Below are 23901 nucleotides of genomic sequence, written 5' to 3'. Positions count from 1 at the left end.
GATGGATTACATAGAGAAACAGATCACTAAAAATAGACAACAGTACGAAGAAACTGATTTTCCACAACAAAACCACGTCAACAACAATTGAATCAACAGGCTTTTCCCCCCATTATGTCTGTCGTAGTCTGTCATTATTTGATGTTATATCATTTCTTAAGCAAGCAAGCGCTCCATCCAAAGAGACAGAGAGAAAGAAAAAGTGTGTGTTTGTGTGTGAGATCAGTGAAAGCAAGATGAAAAACAAAGAGATCAAGAAAAGGTGAGGATGAGGGCAGAGAAAGATTGATAGGGTGCACGTATAAAAACAGACACTGAAGTGCAATGGCCAACACAATCTCGGAGGTCAAACTAGACATTTCCACAGGGTTGCACGCAAATTAGCCAAACTAATAGCCGTTCCTTAACTCAGACAAAACTAATTCCTGCCTTCGGGCAGCTTCACAACTTCTGTACACACACACACACACTTAAATGAATAGCCAAATCTCAGCGGAGAGGGAAACTGGATTACCATTCCTCTGATGGTTGGGCCCTAAGGCTCGACTGGAGAGCAGGGTCACGGCACCCTTCCACACTTCTGAAACGGTCGTTAAACAGAGCCGGAGGACGTGATAAGCACTTTAATTACATCCTGCTACAGTAAACCTAGCGAACACCATTAGAGGCCCGAATGAGGAGAGAGAGGAAGAGGAGCGGACCATTAAACAGCATTACTGAGACATTAAGGGCCGATATTAAAGAACAATAAAGATTAGAGTAAGATGGACAAAGAGGCTCATATGAGATCAAAGAAGAACATCACATTCGAGTATGTGCAGCTTGATAACTGGATAAACTGTGCTTCCCTATTAGTCAACAGACTACTCAGATAAGGAAGTAAACTGAATATCACCTACATTGTGTTCTCAGTGTTTCAGCAATATACACACACAACTGTGGTTGCACATCAACTGAATTCACTATTATTGAGTGTCAAGCTGTGATTGGCCTTGCAACCATAAAAACTGGAACACTCCTTAAGTTTATCATGCATTTTCTGCTTTTCTGCATTTCTGCATGTTTCTGTTCCCTGATAGTCCCAAAGATAAATGACACGGTTTAAACGCTATAACCTTAAACAGCCTAATTATACAGTTTCATTAAAGAGTCATCGTTTACTCACACCCCTGTCCAACCCAGAAGACTGTTGTTCATTTTTGAATCCCAAATGAAGATATTTTAATATTCTCTCATAATTTTTGTCCATCCATTGAAAGTCCACAAAACCAAACCTTCAAAATTTTATAAAGAGTCCAAAACCTAAGCTTCATAAAGACACTGTAAAAGTACTCACACTCGTGTTGTTCCAAACCCATAAGAGAAAACACACAGAATATACATATACATACACACACATATATATATATATAACCTAGGAGTTTCCTGTTCTACCACTGAAAGTCAATGCAACACTTTCAAGCTTCAAGTTCATAAAGAGTTCATCTTTTAACTCTTTTCTCACCAGCGTTTTTGAAGAAAAAAAGTTGCCATCCAGCTGCAGCATTTTTGATCATTTTCGCAAAAGTTTCATTGCCCCCAGAATATATATTTTGAATGAATATCTGAACATGCATTATATCAAAAGAAAGAACAGGGCCTCTGCATTAAAAAAACACAACAACGACCCTGTTTTATTCTAGCTTCATGCATTCTTTGTTTATCAACACTTGAATGTGGGTAAATTTCATTAAAAAAAAGAGGAACATTTGGAGCAAAAACCTGAGAAAAAAATTCTGTTGATTGATCCAGATTGGATTCAGAACGTTGATCAAAACACAGATGGAGTAGATCGAGTCCATCAACACCCCCAAAGCTTCACAGTCCTGTCGCTCGTCCTGGGTCGACATTTCATTCAGTGACATTAGGCAGTTTTGATTTATATGCTGTTTAAAGTTGATGATTGCATTATTTTACGTATGCATCTGCTTGCATAAGCTATCACTTGTTTCTGCTTCTTCTTCGCTTGTGTTTTGATCTGGAGATTCAGTACACTTTCAGAAGATGTGTAATAGAGCCCCCTACCGTATAACAGTCAAAACATGGAAAGCAGGAAAATTACATCAATGGCGGGAACAATGTCTTAAAGTTTGGAAATTCTGAAGCTTGAAAGTTTTGGTTGCCTTGACTTTCAATGGAGGAAAACTCTTAGGTTTAAATTTTTCATTCAAATATAATTAGTTTTGAAGACAAATGAAAGTCTTATGGGTTTGGAATGGATTTTTTGATAAAAATTAAACAACAATTAAAGGGTTGGTGACATCACAAACCCTAAAGTTCAGTAACCCCGCCCACTGATTCGAGCACGACAAGTAGTAGTAGGTAATTAACAGACTACCACTGACACTGAATCAAGCAACTAACCGATAAACCGTCTTTGAAGAGCGAACATGTTGCCAAAACCCTCGTTATAATCAACAAATCTCTTATTGTGTTTGCACTGTTAGTTATGATGAAAGCATTCGTGAGAGTGCAGAAATCAAATTGTAATGACGAGATCACTCCATTCATGCACTCACTGCAACCTTTAATGCCAGCATCTAAATATAATGCTATAGATACACTTTTCACGATTAGTAAACCTTGAGAACGGTAATATTAAAAACATTCTAAAAGTTTTCGAGAGAGTTAAACATGTAATACTAGCTATTTCATATGCAAAGCTGTCAGCCAATCACAGCAGTGGGCATTCACACTGAAGTCTCAAAGACACGCCCCTTTAAACAGAGTTCAAATCAGAGGCTAAATCAGGGTAGGAAAAATGCCTTTTATTTATAAATTATGTCCATTTTTGCAGTAAAAATCCTACTAACATTATAAAGTGCACCCAGGAAACATTATAAAAAAATAAAACAATGCAGTTCATGACTCTTAAACACTTTACGTTGGCGCTTTATAGGTGAAACATGTTTTAGTAAGCAACCTTCCAACATCGACACAAACAAAACAAAAACGGATAGCTCTTTCATTTCTTCCTCTTTCACAAAGATGATGAGTTTCCACTTTTAAAGCCAAAAAAGCATCACTATCATCAGTGCTCTTCCTGAGCTCTTAAAACACTTTTGACGGACACAAACAGCCAAACACAAAAACACACTCATTCACAGTCGTAAATGGCACATAATGAGTAACCTCAGTGACGAGAGTGAAAGACCATTCAAAGCCATCGAATGGCAAACTACTCGACACATCCTGAACGCCTCTAAAAGACTCCCAAACAAGCACTCTAACGGCTGGGGCGATGAAATGAAGGGAGAGAGAGAGAGAGAGAGAGAGAGAGAGAGAGAGAGAGAGAGAGAGAGAGACTGTATTGTCTGTCAGTTGTAGCGGCATCTTGCCCTTGACTGAAGCTCACGTCTAAGATGCTGGAATTATGCCAAAGTACCATTTATCGCTATAGCAACAAACAGTGTCATAGCAACAATAATTACCTCAGCGCTGCTCTCCCCAGTTTAGAATAATGTCACCCTCAATGTTTAATTGAACTATCTGAGCATTTTATTGAATCATCTGTGGCATGCTGTCGATTACCGAAGAAGATAATTTTGCCGCTAGTTTTGAAACAATCAGAAAACGCGTCTTTATTAAAGTGCACACAGTTGGAGGTTTCAAGCATTTATATCGAGTCATCTGTACAAAAATGTGTTATTTAAAAGTATCAGAAATACATTTCTAAGCGGATTTTTTTTTTTTTTTTTGCTGCTTTTAAGACCTCATGAGAAGTTCATATACAAGCTCAAAAGTGTTTTAAGTGATTTTGCTAAATTTCATACTTCTTTCTTGCACAAAGACAGGAAGCTTTTAACACCATGGCAATGAAGCCAAAGCCCAAGGAAGTTAAAATTCAATGGGTGTACTTATAAAAGTCAAGCCATATTTCAAAATAGTTGGGCAATAGACTTTTTTTGAATGGCTTCTTTCAGGAGAAGCACACAAAGAGGCAAAGAGTTTTAGTACAAATCCAATCATGAAAGACAGAAGCATTTGCAATGATGGAGAGTTTGTACTGTGCTTACAATCTCAGATAATGACTTTCCAATCCATTTAACAATGTGTAAATTGAAATCAATACCCGAGCAGCAAATCGACACTGATTCATAACTAACGTCTATCAAAGTTGACCGAAAACTGTCATTATTTCAGACAGATAAAAACGTACAGCCCACCTCTCATCAGGCTGAGGCCGAACTCTTAAAGGCCCCCTGAAATCAAAATGTAATTTTCTTTTATCTTTTAGTATGCATATGTTAGCCTTGAGGTAATGAATAAGCTGGCGAGTTCCAAAACAATGACAAAATTCGCATTTAGGAGATATAAGCATTAAAAACTTGCAGTCTCTCACTTCCGCTAAAATGGATCACAGATTTTTATGACGTCACCGCGGACTTCAACTTCTCATCACATCTTCTGTCCAATCAAATGCTCTCAAGAGTCTAAAGCTCCGCCCCCTATGCTATAAATACCACCTGACACATCACGGAGCAATATGTGTTAGAGATGTGTGTTTGGTTGCTCAAACGCTTGAGTTTTATTCTGTTTTCCAACTGTATGTTGGTTAAGAATGAAATGACTAGAATTTATTCACACCTCTACTATTGAATCCAGAGTATCATCAGATCTCGGATTCACTTTCAAGGTGCTGTCAAGTACGACTTGCTGTCTGTGAGGTAAACTAAACACTATTGGCTATTTGAAAAGGGGGAGGGGCCATTCAATATGTCCCGCCTTAGCTTCCTGTTTCACTGGAAATTACGTCAACGCATCAAACAAAGCAGAACGACCCAAGGCACTTCAGTGGGGCTTTAAGTGGGTCATAGTGAGGTCATTCTTTCCTGTCGCAGGTCAGAGAAAAGTCTGAGGCCTCGGGCGGCTTTAATCATAACGGGGATTCAAGACCCAAATGATCAGGATAAATCACACAGATGTTGCCATTATTCAACAGAGCAGAACCTGGCAAAGTAACAGCAATCAGTGCAAAGACACTTTCAAACTTTTTCCAACATTTTTTCTCTTCTTGTGTGCCCAGACTGTTACAGTGATGTGACTAATGCAGCATGATAGTGGTTATATAAGAGTTATATGAAAAATTTGAAACTGCGTGCATATAAATTTCAGCCTATTCTGTGCATTAAGCTGTCATATTCAGAGGACTAAATAGCAAGAGGCTTATGAACTACTTTTAAGCCACATTTATAGTGCTTTTTTTTTTTGCCCTTTCTGGAGCTTGCCAGCCCATGGTCACTGTATGGATAAAGTAAAAAAAAAAATGCTCAGCGAAAAAACATGTGATATGAGGGTACACGACGATTTTCATTTTCAGAATTTCAGTGTGAATTATTCCATTAAAAGGTCGATAAAAATTGTCTCTGATATTACATAACTCATTTTGTCCTTGTTACAGTAAAAAGCTTTTTAGCATTACACCCTTTATCACTAAAACTAAGAATAACACACAGTTTCCCACTCTGTTTTTTAGAGGACTTTCCTTAAAGGTGATTGATAGTTTTAATTATGGCTGCAATAAAGGAGGCTTTTCTATTGGATAATTAGGTGTATGATTAATAAACACCATTACTGAGACAAAAAGATGAGGGAATTGAGAGGAACTGTCCTCAAGTACTCTGTAAACTTTATCGCTAATAATCAAATGAATGCTGCGTGGGTAAGATTACATACATTAATATGCTGACAGAAACCCACCACACACAGAGACACATTCAATAACTATGAAATGGAGAAAAACTAGTGTTGCACACCAGCTAAGAGGAACATTTTCAAGTAATAATGGTCTAACAAACATACACATATATATACATAATTATTTACAGGTTAATTTTACAAAACAGGTGCTAATTGTGCTTTTCATATACTTTTGTGTAAATATGAGCTGTCTAATGAGCTTTTAGGTGAAAAATAATGACATTTTTGTCCCCAGATAAATTTGTCAACCCTGTTATTATCATTTTGGTAATAGTCAATGCAATAAAGTAAGGTAAGGTAAGGTAAGGTAAGGTAAGGTAAGGTAAGGTAAAGTAAGGTATAATACTTGTATTGTCAGAAGGAGATGAGCTCAATGTCAACCCTTTTACCATGATTTTGATTCACAAAGACCAGATACAGTACTTTAAAATTGGGCATTTTATGGAAGTACCAGCATCAAATTATCCTTCTATCCTTCATAGTTTCAAGCTTTGAGCACAAGGCTTGTAATGTCAAATTAAACTGTGAAAACTGTGTAAATTAAATTAAAGTGTCAACCCTGTTACCTTTCTAAAGGCACAACTATATAACAACATATATTTATTAATATATTAACCAAAATATATTCATTTAGTCTGAGATTGCACAATGAAATTAAAACATACATTATTTAATTCGATATCAAAGTGTACTTAGAAAATCACCTTTTCAAAATGGAAAAGCCACTGTTTCCATTTCATCTAATGACCTCAATTAATCTCGGGATAAAGGTCATTCCGATTGCGGCGTCTCTCTAACTGGCTCAGTGTCTTTATCGCTGGAAGTTTTCAGACAGACAGTGTGTTCGCCTCTTTTTAGTCTCTCAGACCTCACACAAATTATTCATTTTCACTTCCATCTGGTGTTGCGGGGTGCTCTATCCTGGTCCCGCCCGCTTGGCACGGCACACTAATCAGCCGTGACGTGTTCAAAAGGCCTGGCGTTTTGTCCCCGCACAGCTAAAGCTCTTACCAGGGCAGCCGGCTCAAAGACAATCTATTATAAGAGCCTGAGAAAAAGATGAGGCGGCGAGAGAGAGAGTGGGAGAAAGTCAAAACAGGGGGGGCAATCTTTCTCTTCGCTCAAGAGAATCATTAGTCAAACTGTCTGAGAAAGAGAGAGAGAGAGCATAACCAAACTGTCACAGACTCGTTACAGTTTCAACCTTCCTGCCACCTTCCCATAATTCCCTGCGGTGGTTGTTCAGCGCTGTAGGTATTCTGACATCAAACAGCAAAAAGAAGCCAGAAAATGGCCAGAATTTTCCATTAAACATGCCACAAAGCCTCCTTAAACAACTCTTAATTATCAGATGCATCTCTGGATCTGTGCATGTAAACATTTAAAAACGTTATTTGTGCTGCGGGGTTAGTCAAACACTGATTAAAATGTTTTCGAGTAAAGGTGAGATGGTAAACGGTCTGATTGTTTTGTTCAGGCCTGCTATCAGTTTGATTACTGTTATTATCTCACAGACAGTTTGGTGATTTGTTATTTCGGTGACGCGCTGTCCACACACTCTGTGACACATGATCCAAACACATGATCCGAATATAACTGGCCAATATGATGATTTAACAGAGTGGCATAAACACTCTAATATTCCCCGCAGGGTAATCTGATGAGATAATGAAATGTCAGAGAATGGAGGAAAAAATGTGTAGAAGATAAAAAGATGGAAAGAGGAGACAATATTAAATAAAAGAGACAAAATGAGACAGGAGCTGGGATGAGATGAGAGGAGAGAAGAGGAGAGGAAAAGGAGGGGAGAGGAAAGTAGATAAAAGGAGACCAGATGAGATGCAAGGAGACAAGATGAGATGAGACGAGATGAGAGGAGAGAGGAGATGAAATGAGACAAGATGAGATGTAAGGAGACAAGATGAGATAAGATGAGAGGAGACAAGGTGAGAGAAGACAAGAGGAGATGAGACGAGAGGAGATGAAAAGAGAGGAGATGTAAGGAGACAAGATGAGATAAGATGAGGGGAGAGGAGATGAAAGGAGACGAGGAGTGGAGACAAAAGGAGACAAGATGAGATGAGACGAGAGGAGACAAGATGAGAGGAGATGTAAGGAGACAAGATGAGATGTAAGGAGACAAGATGAGATCAGATGAGAGGAGGAGAGGAGATGAAAGGAACAAGAGGAGATTAGTTAAGAGGAGAGAGGAGAAGAAAGGAGACAAGAGGAGAGAGGAGATGAAAGGAGACCAGATGAGATGAGACGAGAGGAGACAAGATGAGATGAGACAAGAGGAGACAAGATGAGAGGAGATGTAAGGAGACAAGATGAGATGTAAGGAGACAAGATGAGATCAGATGAGAGGAGAGGAGATGAAAGGAGACAAGAGGAGATTAGTTAAGAGGAGAGAGGAGATGAAAGGAGACAAGAGGAGAGAGGAGATGAAAGGAGACCAGATGAGATGAGACGAGAGGAGACAAGATGAGAGAAGACAAGAGGAGAGGATATAAGAGGAGATAAGATGAGAGGAGATGAAAGGAGACAAGATGAGATGTAAGGAGACAAGATGAGATGTAAGGAGACAAGATGAGATCAGATGAGAGGAGATGAGAGGAGACAAGATGAGATGAGACGAGAGGAGACAAGATGAGAGAAGACAAGAGGAGAAGAGACGAGAGGAGATAAGATGAGAGGAGATGTAAGGAGACAAGAGGAGACGAGAGGAAACAAGAGGGGATCAGACGAGAGGACACGAGACAAGACAAGATGAGAGGAGAGGAGAAGAGAGAGGAGAAGAGAGAGGAGGAGACAAGATGAGAGTAGATGAAAGGAGACAAGATCAGACGAGAGGAAACAAGAGGAGATCAGACGAGAGGAAGCAAGAGGAGATCATACGAGAGAAGAGTAGACTAGAGGAGACGAGGGAGGAGAAGAGAGGAGAGGAGTGGAGAGGAGGCAAGATGTGAGGAGAAAAGAGATGAAAGGAGACAAGAGGAGATGAGACGAGAAGAGAAGAGATGAGACTAGAGGAAACAAGATGAGAGTAAATGAAAGGAGACAATAGGAGACAAGTGGAGATGAGACAAGAGGAAACAAGAGGAGAGGAGACAAAGTTAGAGGAGATGAGAGGAGACAAGAGGAGATGAGACTAGACGAGATGAAAGGAGAGGAGATGTAAGGAAACAAGATGAGATAAGATGAGGGGAGAGGAGATGAAAGGAGACGAGGAGTGGAGACAAAAGGAGACAAGATGAGATGAGACGAGACGAGACAAGATGAGAGAAGACAAGAGGAGATGAGACAAAAGGAGACAAGATGAGATGAGACGAGAGGAGACGAGATGAGAGGAGATGTAAGGAGACAAGATGAGATGTAAGGAGACAAGATGAGATCAGATGAGAGGAGAGGAGATGAAAGGAGACAAGAGGAGATTAGTTAAGAGGAGAGAGGAGATGAAAGGAGACAAGAGGAGAGAGGAGATGAAAGGAGACCAGATGAGATGAGACGAGAGGAGACAAGATGAGAGAAGACAAGAGGAGAGGAGATAAGATGAGAGGAGATGAGAGGAGATGAAAGGAGACAAGATGAGATGTAAGGAGACAAGATGAGATCAGATGAGAGGAGAAGAGACGAGAGGAGATTAGACAAGAGGAGAGAGGAGATGAAAGGAGACCAGATGAGACGAGAGGAGACAAGATGAGAGGAGATGTAAGGAAACAAGAGGAGATGAGAGGAAACAAGAGGGGATCAGACGAGAGGACACGAGACAAAACAAGATGAGAGGAGAGGAGAAGAGAGAGGAGGAGACAAGATGAGAGAAGACAAGAGGAGGTGAGACGAGAGGAGACAAGATGAGAGGAGATGTAAGGAGACAAGATGAGATGTAAGGAGACAAGATGAGATCAGATATGAGGAGAGGAGATGAAAGGAGACAAGAGGAGATTAGACAAGAGGAGAGAGGAGATGAAAGGAGACAAGAGGAGATTAGACAAGAGGAGAGAGGAGATGAAAGGAGACCAGATGAGACGAGAGGAGACAAAGATGAGAGAAGACAAGAGGAGAGGAGATAAGATGAGAGGAGATGAGAGGAGATGAAAGGAGACAAGATGAGACCAGATGAGAGGAGAGGAGATGAAAGGAGACAAGATGAGAGAAGACAAGAGGAGAAGAGACGAGAGGAGATAAGATGAGAGGAGATGTAAGGAGACAAGAAGAGACGAGAGAAAGCAAGAGGGGATTAGACGAGAGGACACGAGACAAAACAAGATGAGAGGAGAGGAGAAGAGAGAGGAGAAGAGAGAGGAGGAGACAAGATGAGAGTAGATGAAAGGAGAGAAAGAAAAACAAGGAAGAGAAGAGACAGGATGATACAGACATAAGAGGAGATGAAATGAGACAAGAGAATTTTTTTTTTTATAAAATTGGAGACAAGTTGAGAAGAAAGAAATCAGACAAGAGGAAATGAGAGAGGTGAAGAGACAATAAAAAGAGTAATATATGGGAGCGAAAGTTAACAAATGAGATGAGGAGAGAGGAGTTGAGTTGAAAAGCGAGAGAGGAGACAAGATGAGAAGACAAAATACACAAGATAGCAGTGAGTCGATCTGAGTGTGTGTCCTCTCACCGTGCAGTGGATCTGCTGCTGCAGTAGTGTGGGCACGTCTCCTCCGATGGGCATCTGTTTATTCAGCTCCTCGTCCTTCACACTGATCCAGCGCCCCAGTTCCTCCAGTACTGACAGAAGCCTGTTCCAGCGCTCAGCACTGGCCTCCAGATGAGCCCTGCACACACGTTTAAACATTTAAATAAACCTTACTACTAGATTAAGATGCAAGATTAAGAGTTCATAAGGATTTTCCTACAAACAGTTAAACCGGAGAACTTTCCAACAGATTTTCTCTGTACAAAATGAGTGCAACAGGTGAAACTGTGTGTGAGAATGCAGAGCTCAAAAATGTGAGCGTTTCACTCTCATTTGCGACTAAAAATAGATGTGTGCGAACTATAAAATGTACAGCAGCAACTCAGCCACGAAGCAGAAGACCACATAAAGTCACAAAGATCACCAAGGGCTGAGGCGCATGCGTAACAGTCACCAAAGCTCTGCTGATCTCATAGCTGAAGTGTGAAACTTCCACTCCAGTAATATCAGCCCAAAAACTGTGAGGCGGGAGCTTTACGGAATGGGTTTCCATGGCCGAGCATCTACATGCTAGCCTCACATCGCCGACTACAATGCCAAGCGTCAGATAAAGTGACGTAAATCACGCTGCCAAGAGAGCAGTGGAAACATGTCCTGTGGATTGACAAATTACACGTCTCTGTTTGACAGTCTGATGAGTGACTTTGGGTTTGGCGGATGCCAGAAGAACGTTACCAGCCTGACTGTATTGTGCCAACTGTAGTTTGGTGAAGGAGGGATACTGGTGTGGGGTTGTTGTTTAGGGGTTGGGCTAGGCCCATTACTTCCAGTGAAGTGAAGTCTTAAGCTTCAGCATACCAATACATTTTGGATGATGCTGTGCTTCCAACTTAGTGGGAACAGTTTGGGGAAGGCCCTTTTACTATTCCAGCATGACTGTGAAAACAATGTCCATAAAGACATGGCTGGATGAGTTTGGTGTGGAGGAACTTGACTGGCCGGCACATAGTCCTGACCTCAACCCCATCTACACCTTCGGGATGAACAGGATTGGAGATTGTGAGACGGGGCTTCCTTCCAACATCAGAGCCTGACCTCACAAATGCTCTACTGAATGAATGGGCAAAAATACCCACAGAAAAAGTCCAAAATCTTGTGGAAAGCCTTCCCAGAAGAGTGGAAGCTGTTATAGCTGTGAAGGGGGACCAACTCCATATTAATGTTCAAGTATTTAGAATGTGACGTCATTACAGTCCCTGTTGGTCAGGTGTCCCAATACTTTTGGTGTATTATATAGTGTCCAGAAGGTCCTTAAAAAAAGCTTAATGCTATTTAAGATCATAAAAAGTCTTGAATATCTTATATAGTATAACAAACATCTTAATTATCATTTTAAGAGGTCTTAAGTTTGGGGATGGAAAAACAGAATAAAGGTCTTCAGGATAATGGCCTAATCAAGCTTCAGGCATGCGAGTTTGATCAGGTTGCCCCAGCTGATGCAGACGGTTGTACGACAACACTTCACAGCCATTGACAGAATTTTCTGTCTTTACGTGTTTTCACTGTTATACGGTAGGGGGCGCTATTATGCATCTTCTAAAATAGTACAGAATCTCCAGTTCAAAACACAGATAAAAAGGAGCTGAAATAAGAGATAGAAGCATTGCTTATGCACATTGTAGTCTGTGAAAAAAACACACAATTTTCTCAGCTTTTTGTTCAAAATGTTGCTTTTTTTTATGAAACACACCCACATACAAGTGTTGTTAAAACAAGTGTTTTTTTTTTTAAGATATATTGCATGACCAGATATTCATACAATACAATATTCTGAGGGCCATGAAACTTGTGAAAATTATCAAAAACGCTGGTAGTTGCTGGCAACTAAAAAAAAAAGAAAAGGTGGGGAAAGAGTTAAAAGTCCTGAATTTTGATTAAAATGTTCTTTATAAAAAAAAAACAAAAAAAAAACATTTTGATACATTTACATCGCATCCCTAAAAGTTTTTAATGTGCTCCTAATTTTTCCAACTTACACCTTGGGAAAAAAGTATGCGTCAAGCCTTGGTGTATGTTAATGACCGCATCAGCAAGACTTGTAATTATGCATGTTCACTAATTAGTGCCTAATTAGATTTAATAAAACAGCAGACATTAGAGCACACCATTACATTGTTGTCCTCTCACACACACATACACACTCTCCTGTTAGTCCATTTTACCCTTTAAAATGGCACACACATATAACAACTATGCCTGTAACACACACACACACACACACACACACACACACACAGCTGCTCAATTTGACAACATAACAGAAACGCGGCTCCACCAGTGACTCGTGTGATGATTTTCAAGTGACCTTAACATTAACGTGTGCACTTGAACTCGAGGTGATTGCGTGTGACTGACCGTATATTGGCAGATTTGGCCTTCAGGTCGTTCCAGCGCTGGTTCATGTCATCCAGTCTCTGCTGGAGAAATACTGCCTCCTCGGAGCTCCCCAGAGCCTTCACCATCTTCATCTTATTCCCCTCCACACTCCTGAAAACATCATTATGAGCCTCGATCTCCGCCTGGATGTCCTACACAAACAGAGGGAGACAGAGATTGCTTTAATTGCACAGTTATCACCTTCATTATGTGGATTCGTTAAAGGTAAAGCTAAATAAATCAAGGAAGAGATGCTTCCACACCTTCTCCGCTGAGAGAGAAATACGCAATTAAAGCTGTCAGTCTGATACTGAACCTCTCCGTGCGCGCACACACACACACACACACACACACACACACACACACTCAAGCTCATTTCAAAATTAAGATTAATCACATTACTTGTGAAAGTGCACATGAAGATACTGAGCACACAAACTAGCCACTTATACTAAGTCACTTGTTTCAGTATATATTCTTAATGTCTTTTTTGTTTTGTTTTGTTTATTCCATTTCAGTAGATTACGGAGTTCAGTTTTCTTTTCATAACACAGCACCACACGTACCACCTACCTATGATGATAACACAATTTATCACAACCGGCATCATATTTAATACCAAATAGTAATATAAAAATGCCTTCAAAGTTTACTATTCAAACACTGCAGCAGTTCCTGTCAATCAAATCATTGCTGCCACACAGCTAAACTGTAACTACTGTCACTCTGGGTATCTATGACACATCAACGTCGATGATTGATTGGATGCCTGTGTGGTTCCTTTGCGGTTATTTATGACAGGATACACTGATAGTCAAAGTATTTTTTTAATGGCCATTTTTTGGGATTTTGGAAATACTGCACCATAGCCATGCTAATAAAGCTTGCTTGAATTTGCCAGATTGAGGCATGTTGAGTAGAGGACAGTAAAAGGAGGGTTGGGTCTTTTCCAGTTCATTTGCAAAGTGCTCTCTGCAATTTAACAAACTCTCTCACTCTGTCATTCCTTTAAAGAAAACACACAAGAATACCAATGAATACACACACCAACACCAACTGTATGCTGCTGAGACAACACAGAAAGGATAATGTAGTGTATTCTGTTGAAGGTCCCAATAGAAAGACAGATCAGTTCACACAGACCAGAAAATAAATAGGTAAACAATTTATATACAGATTTATTTTCTGTGAACTTAAGATTGCAAGATTGCAATACACTGTTTGACTGATAAATAAAGTGACTTACATTCTGACTTAAGTGACATAGACAGTTCTGTTCATGAACATCGATATTACTGGAAACAGAAAGTCCCAACCAACAGAACATTTAGTAAAACAAAACAAAAACAAACAAATTAAATCTTACACATATTTGATGCCACGAACCTCACACACACACAAACAAAACCAAAACACTAAACAAATAAGCAAAACAAAACTCAGAAACAAACTTGAAATCTTATTTTATGCCATGAACCTCACAAACTTTGGAAAACAAAAGAAAACCAAAACAACTAACAAAACAAAACAACTAACAAAACAAAACAAAAAACAAAAAAACTAAACTTAATAAAACTCCAAAACAAACTTGAAATGTTTCAAAGATTTGATGCCACAACCCTCCCAAACTTTGGAAAACAAAAAACCCCCAAAATACTAAACAAAACTAAATAACTAAACATAATAACTAAAAACAAAACTCCAAAACAAACTTGAAATCTTTCAAATATTTGATGCCACGAACCTCACAAACTTTGGAAAATCCAGTGACTGATGCAGAAGATGCTGTCTGGTAAATGGTAAATAGCAACCGTCACCCAGAATATACATAGCCAATCAGATCTGAGCTTGCAATTTTGTACGATTATTTTCATTTATAACTGCAATATGCATCGAGTGGTGCGATCCATTGGTAATGCTGTCTAATTGTAGACTATGGTTTAAGTAATACATGTACGTGTTTGAGATGGGCCTTATTCACATGCACACATATCCACCGTCACCCCTAGACTGAAGCTTCAGCACACCGCACGTTTCTGGAGCGAAGTCTCGTTTCTGCAGTTCATCTGTTACAGTTCTTAATGAAATATTTAACTGTGATCAATTCAACCACGAGCCCCACACACACTAAAACTCCCTCATCTGGCAGTCTGACCTATTAAACGCGGCAATAAAAAAGCTTTTCTCGTTAATAAAGTTAAATAATTGCTTCTCGATCATAAAGACTCCCTAGAGCTGTCGTTCAGCATGCTTTTATTTAACCAGACTTATACCGAGAGAGAGAGAGAGAGAGAGAGAGAGAGAGAGAGAGAGAGAGAGAGAGAGAGAGAGAGAGAGAGAGAGAGAGAGAGAGAGAGAGAGAGAGAGAGAGAGAGAGAGAGAGATTAAATGACTAAATGAGTGACATTTTCCTGTTTGACCTTTCCCTGTTGGTTGACGGAAGCATCCTCATCGACTAACACACACAAACACATACACACCCATAGTGAGAAACACTGTTCAGCATTACACACTTCCACAGGTGGGAGATGCTCTTCAAACTGAGTGTATTGAAAGCCCTCTCTTTCCCATTACACAGATAACACACACTTTTATCCAGAGTGACTAACAGAACACTGAATGCTGTACAGTCCCTCCGACAACCTGAGGCTGAGTGTCTGATCAAGGACATCATTGGGATAGTTGACAGATTCTCTACACATTCTCTACAGGACAGGACATTATAATTTCCATATACACATAGTTTTTCCTCCTGCATATTAGTGACAAAGAGGTATATACACAAGACAAAACGGTCTACCTCGTTTAGTGGACGGTCACAAAAACGTGATTTTGTTCCTCATGTTTTAGTTTTAGTGGTTTAAGGAGAACAATTTTCCATGTGTGTCGCCAGATTGAGTTCTGGAGGAAAAAGATAACTGATGGCATTCTAGATAAACATCTGAAGCTCAATGTTTTAAAGACCAACACATTTTATCTGGAGTAGATGGTTTGATTTGAATCGTTTGAATAAGGGTCAAACTATCATTCTGACTATGCAATTAAGACAATCTATAGCATACATTTTTATATTAGATATTTATTAGTCATGTATAATAATTATCATTATTACTGCCTTATCGGTATCAACTTGAATTTAAGAAACATTTTATTTTACTGTGTCCTTGTTACAAATGTAGTTACAATAGAAATAACACAACCCCAACACACGTTATTTGTATCAATGTTATTTTACTATCTTTGATACTATTTATAGTGTTTGTTACCATTTTGAATTAGATTTAATAACATTTTTCTGTTTTCACTTTAATTTTAGCTAAAGTTATAGTATTTTTGTCATTTTATTCGTTTTTTTATTTCTATATAGTTTAAATTTGTTTATTTATTTTTAATTATTTTAGTACTTCAACTCAAACTAAACAAAAGTGAAAAATGTTGCCATGTCAGCTAAATAAAATGCATTCATTTAAAGAAAATGTTGGTTACACTTTATTTTAAGGTGTCCGTGTTACAATGTAATTGTACATTTAGGTACTGAGTAATATTATTTAACTACATGTACTTACTATAGGGTTAGGTTAGGAATAGGGTTTGGTTTGGGGTTAGTTGCGTGTAATTATGCACAATAGTTTATAGTTATAGTAATTACTATAGTAACTACATGTAACAAGGACGCAAATAAAGTGTTACCAATTTTGTTAAATTTGTTCATGCTTTTTATTTTAAGAAATTAATATTTTGGTTGCACTTTATTTTAAGGAGTGTAATTTTACATTGTAATTATATATTTAAGTACTGAGTAATATCAATTAACAACATGTACTTACTTTAGGGTTAGGATTTGGTTGAGTGTTAGTTGCATGTAATTATGCATCATTTACTGTTATTACTATAGTAAGTGCATGTGTAACAAGGACTGTGTAAAATAAAGTTAAATTGAATGATAAAAACCTGGTAAAGTACTTGATGTTAATTCATATTACTCAGAACTTATTTGTGTAATTACATTGAAACCACTCAAAACAATGTGTAACCAGACATTTTATTTTATTGGTTCATTCCTAAAAATCTATTATGTTGAAGTTCCTGATATAATCACCAACAAACCGATGAGAAACTGCCAGTTTACACTTGCATTCGGCACTTGAGATACTTTGATATCCAGACCTGTCAATTCAAAACAATCCAGAAGCAAATGTAAAAATACCTCCTCAAACTTCTCTAGCAACTCCTGCAAGCTGAAGTTCAGACCGATCATCATGATCTCCGTCTACCTCCACCGCACTACATTACAAAACGCCGAAGACGGAGAGAAACCAGGCAGCGGATCAGTCTCCTCTGGGGGTCCGCACGCGCATAATACAGCTTATTATATGCAGGAACATCTGTGGAAGAGCACGAACACATCACGGCTTCACCGTCTGCCAGCGTAGAGCAGAGCCCTGAAGATCCGTCGCTCTGAGCCGAGATCCGCATGCTCCAGTGCTTGAAGGGTCTCGATCGGGGTTCGGGACGGTGTGAAGAGAAGGCCTGGGTGTTTTTGAGGTAGACTGAAGAAGGAACTCAACTAAATATCCAACTGTTGGTTCAGTGATCTGGAGATGACTTTAACTCACAAAGATCTCACATGCGCTCTCGGTACAGACGCGCACAGAAAGAGTCTTGTTCCTCTAAGTTCCTGTGACCCTCGGGCAAGCGTTCGTAGTCAATTACCCGTGTCAAAGAGCCTCTGTGTGGTTCATGCCGGCGGGCAGAGAAGGAGAACAGCAGGGCTGCAGAAAACACAGACTCAGATAGTCGAGAAGAGCGGTGAACATCTGATCTTGAGGAGAACACCTCCATATCTAGACATGAGGACAGGCCAGAAGCAGAGCTGGGAATGTGACGGTCTTCATCTTCGCGTTCACAAGTCCTCAACTAAGCACTTCAAGAAACTCCTGAGATGTACGGGTCAGATCTCCACAGGCAGCTTGAGACACATTTCCAGAACTTCCCCAAAGTTTCCCTAAAACTCCTTCCGGCGGTCCACCTTTCTTCAGTCAGTGGCCCGTCCTCTTGTTCTTCTCTGACTGCTGGCTCCCAGAGTTGACTTTTCCCCCCCTCTCTCTCTCTCTCGCTCTCTTTCCAGTGGCAGCTGTTTATTATTTTATTCAGCATCCTCTGTTTCCCCTCCTCTTTCCCTCCACTCCAAACTAACACACACACACACACACACACACTTCCTGTAGGGCCCCACCATGAAAGAGAGGGAGCGCAGTGTCGAAAATGAAAGAGAAGAATGTTCGACTAGAAGGTGAAGGCGGGAAAGACTATGTTTTATGAAGTATCGCAACAACTTGAGCATCTGTGAAAGTCTGCAGAATATGAGCGAGAGAGAGCGATCAAACCCAGTAAGCACAACAAGTACGTGACAACACAACATGTGATGCGATCTAGAGAATCATCTTCCATTTGAAGTCACATTTGTGTACACACTAGTGTTGCACGATGTATCGATACTTCAAAAGTATCGCGATACTCGGAAATTAAAAACGTCACGATACCTAAATTTATCAGTATCGATACTTAAAAAAAAAAAGCCTCCCTATGGACGTCTGTGTTTTTTTCCTGACGCACGCAGCAAAGAACCTGCTGCTGTCAGTCTCATGTGACAAAACACTACAGAGATGGCTGCATGTGCGAGCATAATCGTTTATATACTGTCTATGAGCACAAGTGGTCCACGACTCGTAGAAAAAGATGACGCGAGGAGGAGTGACATATGGAAGTAAGTTGCCTACCTTGCTCTGTTGCACGGTGCACCGATACTTCAAAAGAAAACCGGAAATGAAATACGTCACGATTCCTTAATTTATTAGTAGGCTATCGCTTCTAAGAATGACCGCGTTCCAGATTTGTAAAGGCCTGACACACACTGGCTGCGTGTCGTGTCCGTTTTTATTTCGGCTCCCATGATGTTAACTGCCTGCGTGACACACGCGTCTGGGTGCAGCTCGAGACGCGCGGAAAACGCGTGCATTCTAGAAATCTATTTTTCACGCGACACGCACACGTGTTGGAAGCGTTTCCAGGCAAAATAGAATAGGAAAAGATGTTTCTATGTCATTTTGACACGAATACATAGCCTATTTTGCAGTCAACACTGCCGACGTTGTCTTTGCTGCTATATATATTTATGTTTAACATGAAGTATAGGCCTTCCACAACTCTCTCCCCACGTCAAATATATCACCAATAAGGCTTATCATACCAATATTAAACATTGTTTAATATAATCGCTGTTCATATTTTTATTCAAAGTTCAGAATCAAGATAAAGCTCTTCTGTTTCTTATGATAAATGAGATAATGCTGCTAAATGTATATATTTTTTTACCTTGAATGTCATTGCTCTAATTTATTTTTTATATTTTGATATTTCATATTTTGTTCAAATGTTTAATATATCTGCTGTTCATATGTTCATTAATTAGTGTGTTATATGATTAAATGTTGTCCCGGTTTTAAAATAAAGCACAGCAATGATATTTGAGAGTGTTTCTCCCTTTTCAGGAAAAGTATCGAAAAAGTATCGAAATCGCAATACTTGACTTGGTATCGGTATCGAAACAATAATTTTGGTATCGTGACAACACTAGTACACACATCTCATAAACACCTTAATCACTAAACTAAATCGCACACACAACATCGTTGAACTTTCTAACATCCAACATTTTAGTGACTATATATTGTGACTCACTGCAGTGACATACTGACATCTCTGCCAATATTGTGACTATTGTGGCACGGGACAGTGACATTATGTGGATATTGGGAATTATTGTGACTTATTGCAGAAGCAAAGTGAAAATTTGTATATATTGTGATTAATTACAGCAATATACACATCAATAATTTTGCAGATATTGCGACTTATTGAGGTGACATATTAATGACACATTGCAGATATGACCGATTACTGCAACATACACAGCAATAGACTTTTTGCAGTGATGTTAATCACATATTGCATATTGTTTTCACTAATTACTGAAACATACACAATATTAATGTATAATATATTTGTTATATTCGAATATATAACAGCATATACAGTATTTGTGATATGTGTGTAAAGTCCAGCAACACAGTGTTACATCTGCTTCAAGGTTGGACCTCGGTTGTAACGAGTGTTTGAGTTACTGTTGCCTTTCTATCAGCTCAAACCAGTCTGGTCATTCTCACCCACAAAAAGGCATTTTCACCCACAGAACTGACGCTCACTGGATATTTTCTCTTTTTTTTCAGACCGTTCTCTATGATTGTGAATGAAAATCACAGTAGATCAGCAGTTTCTGAAATACTAAATAGTTTTTTTCCTTGAAAAATAGCTTGAATGTAACTCGACATCCTTGCCTCATTTAGTATACTGGTTCTATGAATATGCAAATGAGCCCCGCCTCCACTCACTCAGCTCAGAGATCCACTGGTTGACGATCACACGTTGATCTGATTGGTTACAAGGTAGTTTGTGACGTCAGAAACACCAGCGATTTCAAACCGTGTTTTGGTTCACTGCAGTTTTAAGGAGAAAATACTCAGCAATGCTGTCGACTTATGAATTTACACATGGTTTGTCTTAAAGCGCATTAAAAACACCACATAGACATATAAACTACATTAAAAACTTGGTTTACACCACAGGGGGTCTTTAAAAAAAGTGATGAAACCCGCTGCCTTAAAATAATTAAGTAAACAAACTTCATGCGTAATTAAAAAAAAAATATTTAATTAAACATTTTTTTTCAATTATGCATGAATTTGTTTTAATAATTTTAAGGCAACAGGTTTCCTCACTTTTTTTTAAGTTAAGTCAACTGATCACTTTTTACAGTGTACATAATACAGATATTAGAGCTTATGAGAGATATTAGACACATGTAATAATATCATGGCATCCATTCATGATATTGCAGTAAACACTCTCAGATGAACAGACTTCTGTTCGACACGTGTCCTATATCATGGAATCGCTCTCCTCTCAAAGGTCTCGGTTCATCATCGACCTTTGAGTTCGACTGAAACAAGTCTGACTGACTAAAATACTAGAAATCACTCTCTCATGTTCCAATCTTTCACATTTTTGCTTCTTTTTTTATCATTTGTCGCCAATATTTCGCATTTCCTTAAGATATCACACCCTCCTCCATTCTCTGCAGCGCTCGGGAGTCAAACAGCCTCACTCAGAGCTCCTCAAAGTGTGTGTGAGTGTGTGTTACGCTTCCTTTGAAATTCAGAACATACATATGGGCTCTTTCTTGGCTTGTCTAAATACATAAAGTCAGCATGTCAGGGGCCATGTGGCCCGAACATACACACATGCGCAGTCTAAAGAGGCCAGGAGCAAAGACAGAAGACAATAGCGAATATTCATGAGCAAACCTCTTTGAAGTGCCTTTACTTCATTAGTGCAATTACATAATGAATATCCAGAGCGGCACGTTTGATGTGTGCGTGTGCGTGTGTGTGTGTGAGTGTGAGAGTAAACAAACCCTGCTGGATTACAATCAAATCAGGATATGAATATGTGTAACACATAATAGTTCACGAGTTAATACATGAGAATGCTTGTTTACGCAAACAAAAGTAACGCAGATGATTACGAACGAGGAAGAATAAACACACTCGGAAACATCAGCGCTCAGTGGGGACGCTTCAAGACACTGGCTGGAGAATAACACAGGACCGACTGGAAGTGGAAAGAGGGCGAGAGGTGAAAAAAGGGTGATGGGTGAACGGGAACTGGGAACTATGGGAAGAGAAACTGATCAATCAAAGTTTGAGCTGAAGAGGGTGGTTTGACTCACGGACATGTTTCAACACGACCACTGTTCATGAACGCTTTAACTTCATTAGGAGAACATGTCTCCATGCACACACACACACACACACACACACACACACACACACACACACACACACACACACACACACACACACACACACACACACTTACACTTTAATCTTCTTAGCTGTTATGGAGCAGATTTCTGTGCAGGCACTTCTAACAAACATCTGAGTCCAGTCCACATCTGTCCCTTACTGATAGTGGTGTGTGTGTGTGTGTGTGTGTGTGTGTGTGTGTGTGTGTGTGTTTAGTTAGCTATTTCTTCTGGACATTGCAAGGTTTCTGCAGGTTTTACGAAGGCAAATGTAAGACTTATTTAAGATCTTTTTAAGACCAATTAATGGAAATTTACTAAATAAATTGAAGGGAACTCAATACATCGATATGTTGTCTAGATGTGTATGTTTAAGGAGAAACACTTCAGAGTTTGAAAATACATCTTCCAAAAGATATTGCTCGAATCGTTTTGCTCAAAACCACTACAGTATGGAAACATGTTTTACTGATCAAACTCCAAAAACGATTCTTTAGATTCCTAAATCAAGATACTTTTACTTCAGATGTAAAATGACATGAAATATGAAGTCTAGTTTTCTGTCAAATTGATCAAAATTCTGTTTATGACAAACTAAAACAAATATCTGCCAAAGTGCTAAGAAAAACCTTAATTGAGAAATTTTGACTTATATTTGCTCTTGTTTTAAGCATAAACTCAATTAATTTCATTAAATTTTTCAAGACTTCATTTTACGTTTGCATCTCAAGTAAATGTATCTGGATTTAAACTGGTGTAGATACTTGTATGGGAAAACTTGTACAAAAATACTGAGGAATTATTCATTCTTTTGCAAAGCATGCAACATTTAATGCCATGACTTTATAAATTGATGACTTTCTGCTCTGATTTAAGACCATTTTAATATGTGTAAGTGCCTTAATTTGTGTAAGTGCAAATTAAAACCTTTTTAAGACTCGCAGAAACCCTGACAATGTCCCTAAATCTGACAAAACCTGAACAAACTGACTGAAATTGCAATGTATTTAAAGCCATGTTCCCACATCTTTCACTGATGTGTGACTAAACTATATGAAGCACACACACACGACTTCAGCGTTAGCAGATGGTTGCATATGCTCAACACAATCTATTTGTGATCCATCTGAAAAAGACTTGCAGATGTGTATATTTGTGAACACATGTATAGATACAGGAACGGCACGTCCTGTCCTCAAATAACGCAGCAATGCTATTTGAGGTAATGATGTTTCAATCACTAAACATTGAAAAAAACATTAAAAAGACATCACATGAACTGGAATAACCTCTCGCCATTAGCAACAGAGCATTACGTATTCATGTTTTAAGGCAGTTTGTCTGAACAAAACTCTTTTATACTTGGAAACAACAATTCAAAGAATTCACCGTGACCAAAAACAACTTCCAGAAGCAGTAGAGATTCTCTCGAACACATCTCTACCACAAACACACACACTATATGATTCAGCAGTTAAAGCCATTGGAAATTTTTTTTTTTACAGCATCCTTGTTACACATGTAGTTACTACAGTAATAACAGGAAATTATTCATAATTACAAGCAATTAAACATAATTTGTGACACTCTCTGTTTTTTTTTTTTGGCTGTTGTTTTAATAGAAAAACATGAATGTAATTTGGAATTATTGAAATTAATATTAGGCATTTCACCATTTTATTTCTGAGAGAAGAAAAACTTTACCAGTTTTTAATGTAGAATGTTCATTTATGATAAATAGCTTATAATAAATCAGTAGGCTACACTAGATGAGGTGAAATAAATCATGCGTATGATTCGACAATTCTCTTAATTTGTGCTTGAAAGTGCAATAATTCTGATGAAATGTAAAAAAATACATTTCTCAAATGACTACAATCATTGTGATTATAATCCTGGGCAAAATTATCATTATTATCAGTTTAAACATTATGCACTATAAGTTTTATACATTACAAGTTTTCTTTGACTAAACAAAAACAGGAAAGGTTGACTTGACTGAAATATGAAATATAAAATATGAAAATAAAAACTAAAAAGTACATTTGACACAGGACTAAGACTAAATTAAAACATAGCTGACAAAAGTAATACATAATCGTATAATTTCACTGTAACAAAGACACCTTTGTGTGTCCGAAATCGAATACTGTCGGTA

The 23901-nt window shown here is 38.7% G+C and overlaps 1 protein-coding gene across 5 annotated transcripts in view; it reads right to left on the bottom strand.

Annotated features, from left to right (window-relative positions):
- Positions 1-23901, bottom strand: part of utrn (utrophin) — a gene marked incomplete at its 3' end in the record, with an annotated part of 241125 nt that overhangs the window by 75273 nt on the left and 141951 nt on the right. For all 5 annotated transcript variants that reach the window (XM_081386596.1, XM_081386598.1, XM_081386599.1 and 2 more), the window contains 2 exons: positions 12800-12972; positions 10367-10523 (listed from right to left, as the gene is read on the bottom strand). In XM_081386596.1, coding sequence (XP_081242722.1) covers positions 10367-10523; positions 12800-12972 — 330 coding nt within the window. The remainder of the gene's footprint in view (positions 1-10366; positions 10524-12799; positions 12973-23901) is intronic.

This window comes from Scardinius erythrophthalmus (assembly GCF_964197995.2).
Source record: "Scardinius erythrophthalmus genome assembly, chromosome: 15".
Classification (NCBI taxonomy): Eukaryota; Metazoa; Chordata; class Actinopteri; order Cypriniformes; family Leuciscidae; genus Scardinius; species Scardinius erythrophthalmus.
This window is presented reverse-complemented; position numbering and strand designations above follow the sequence as displayed.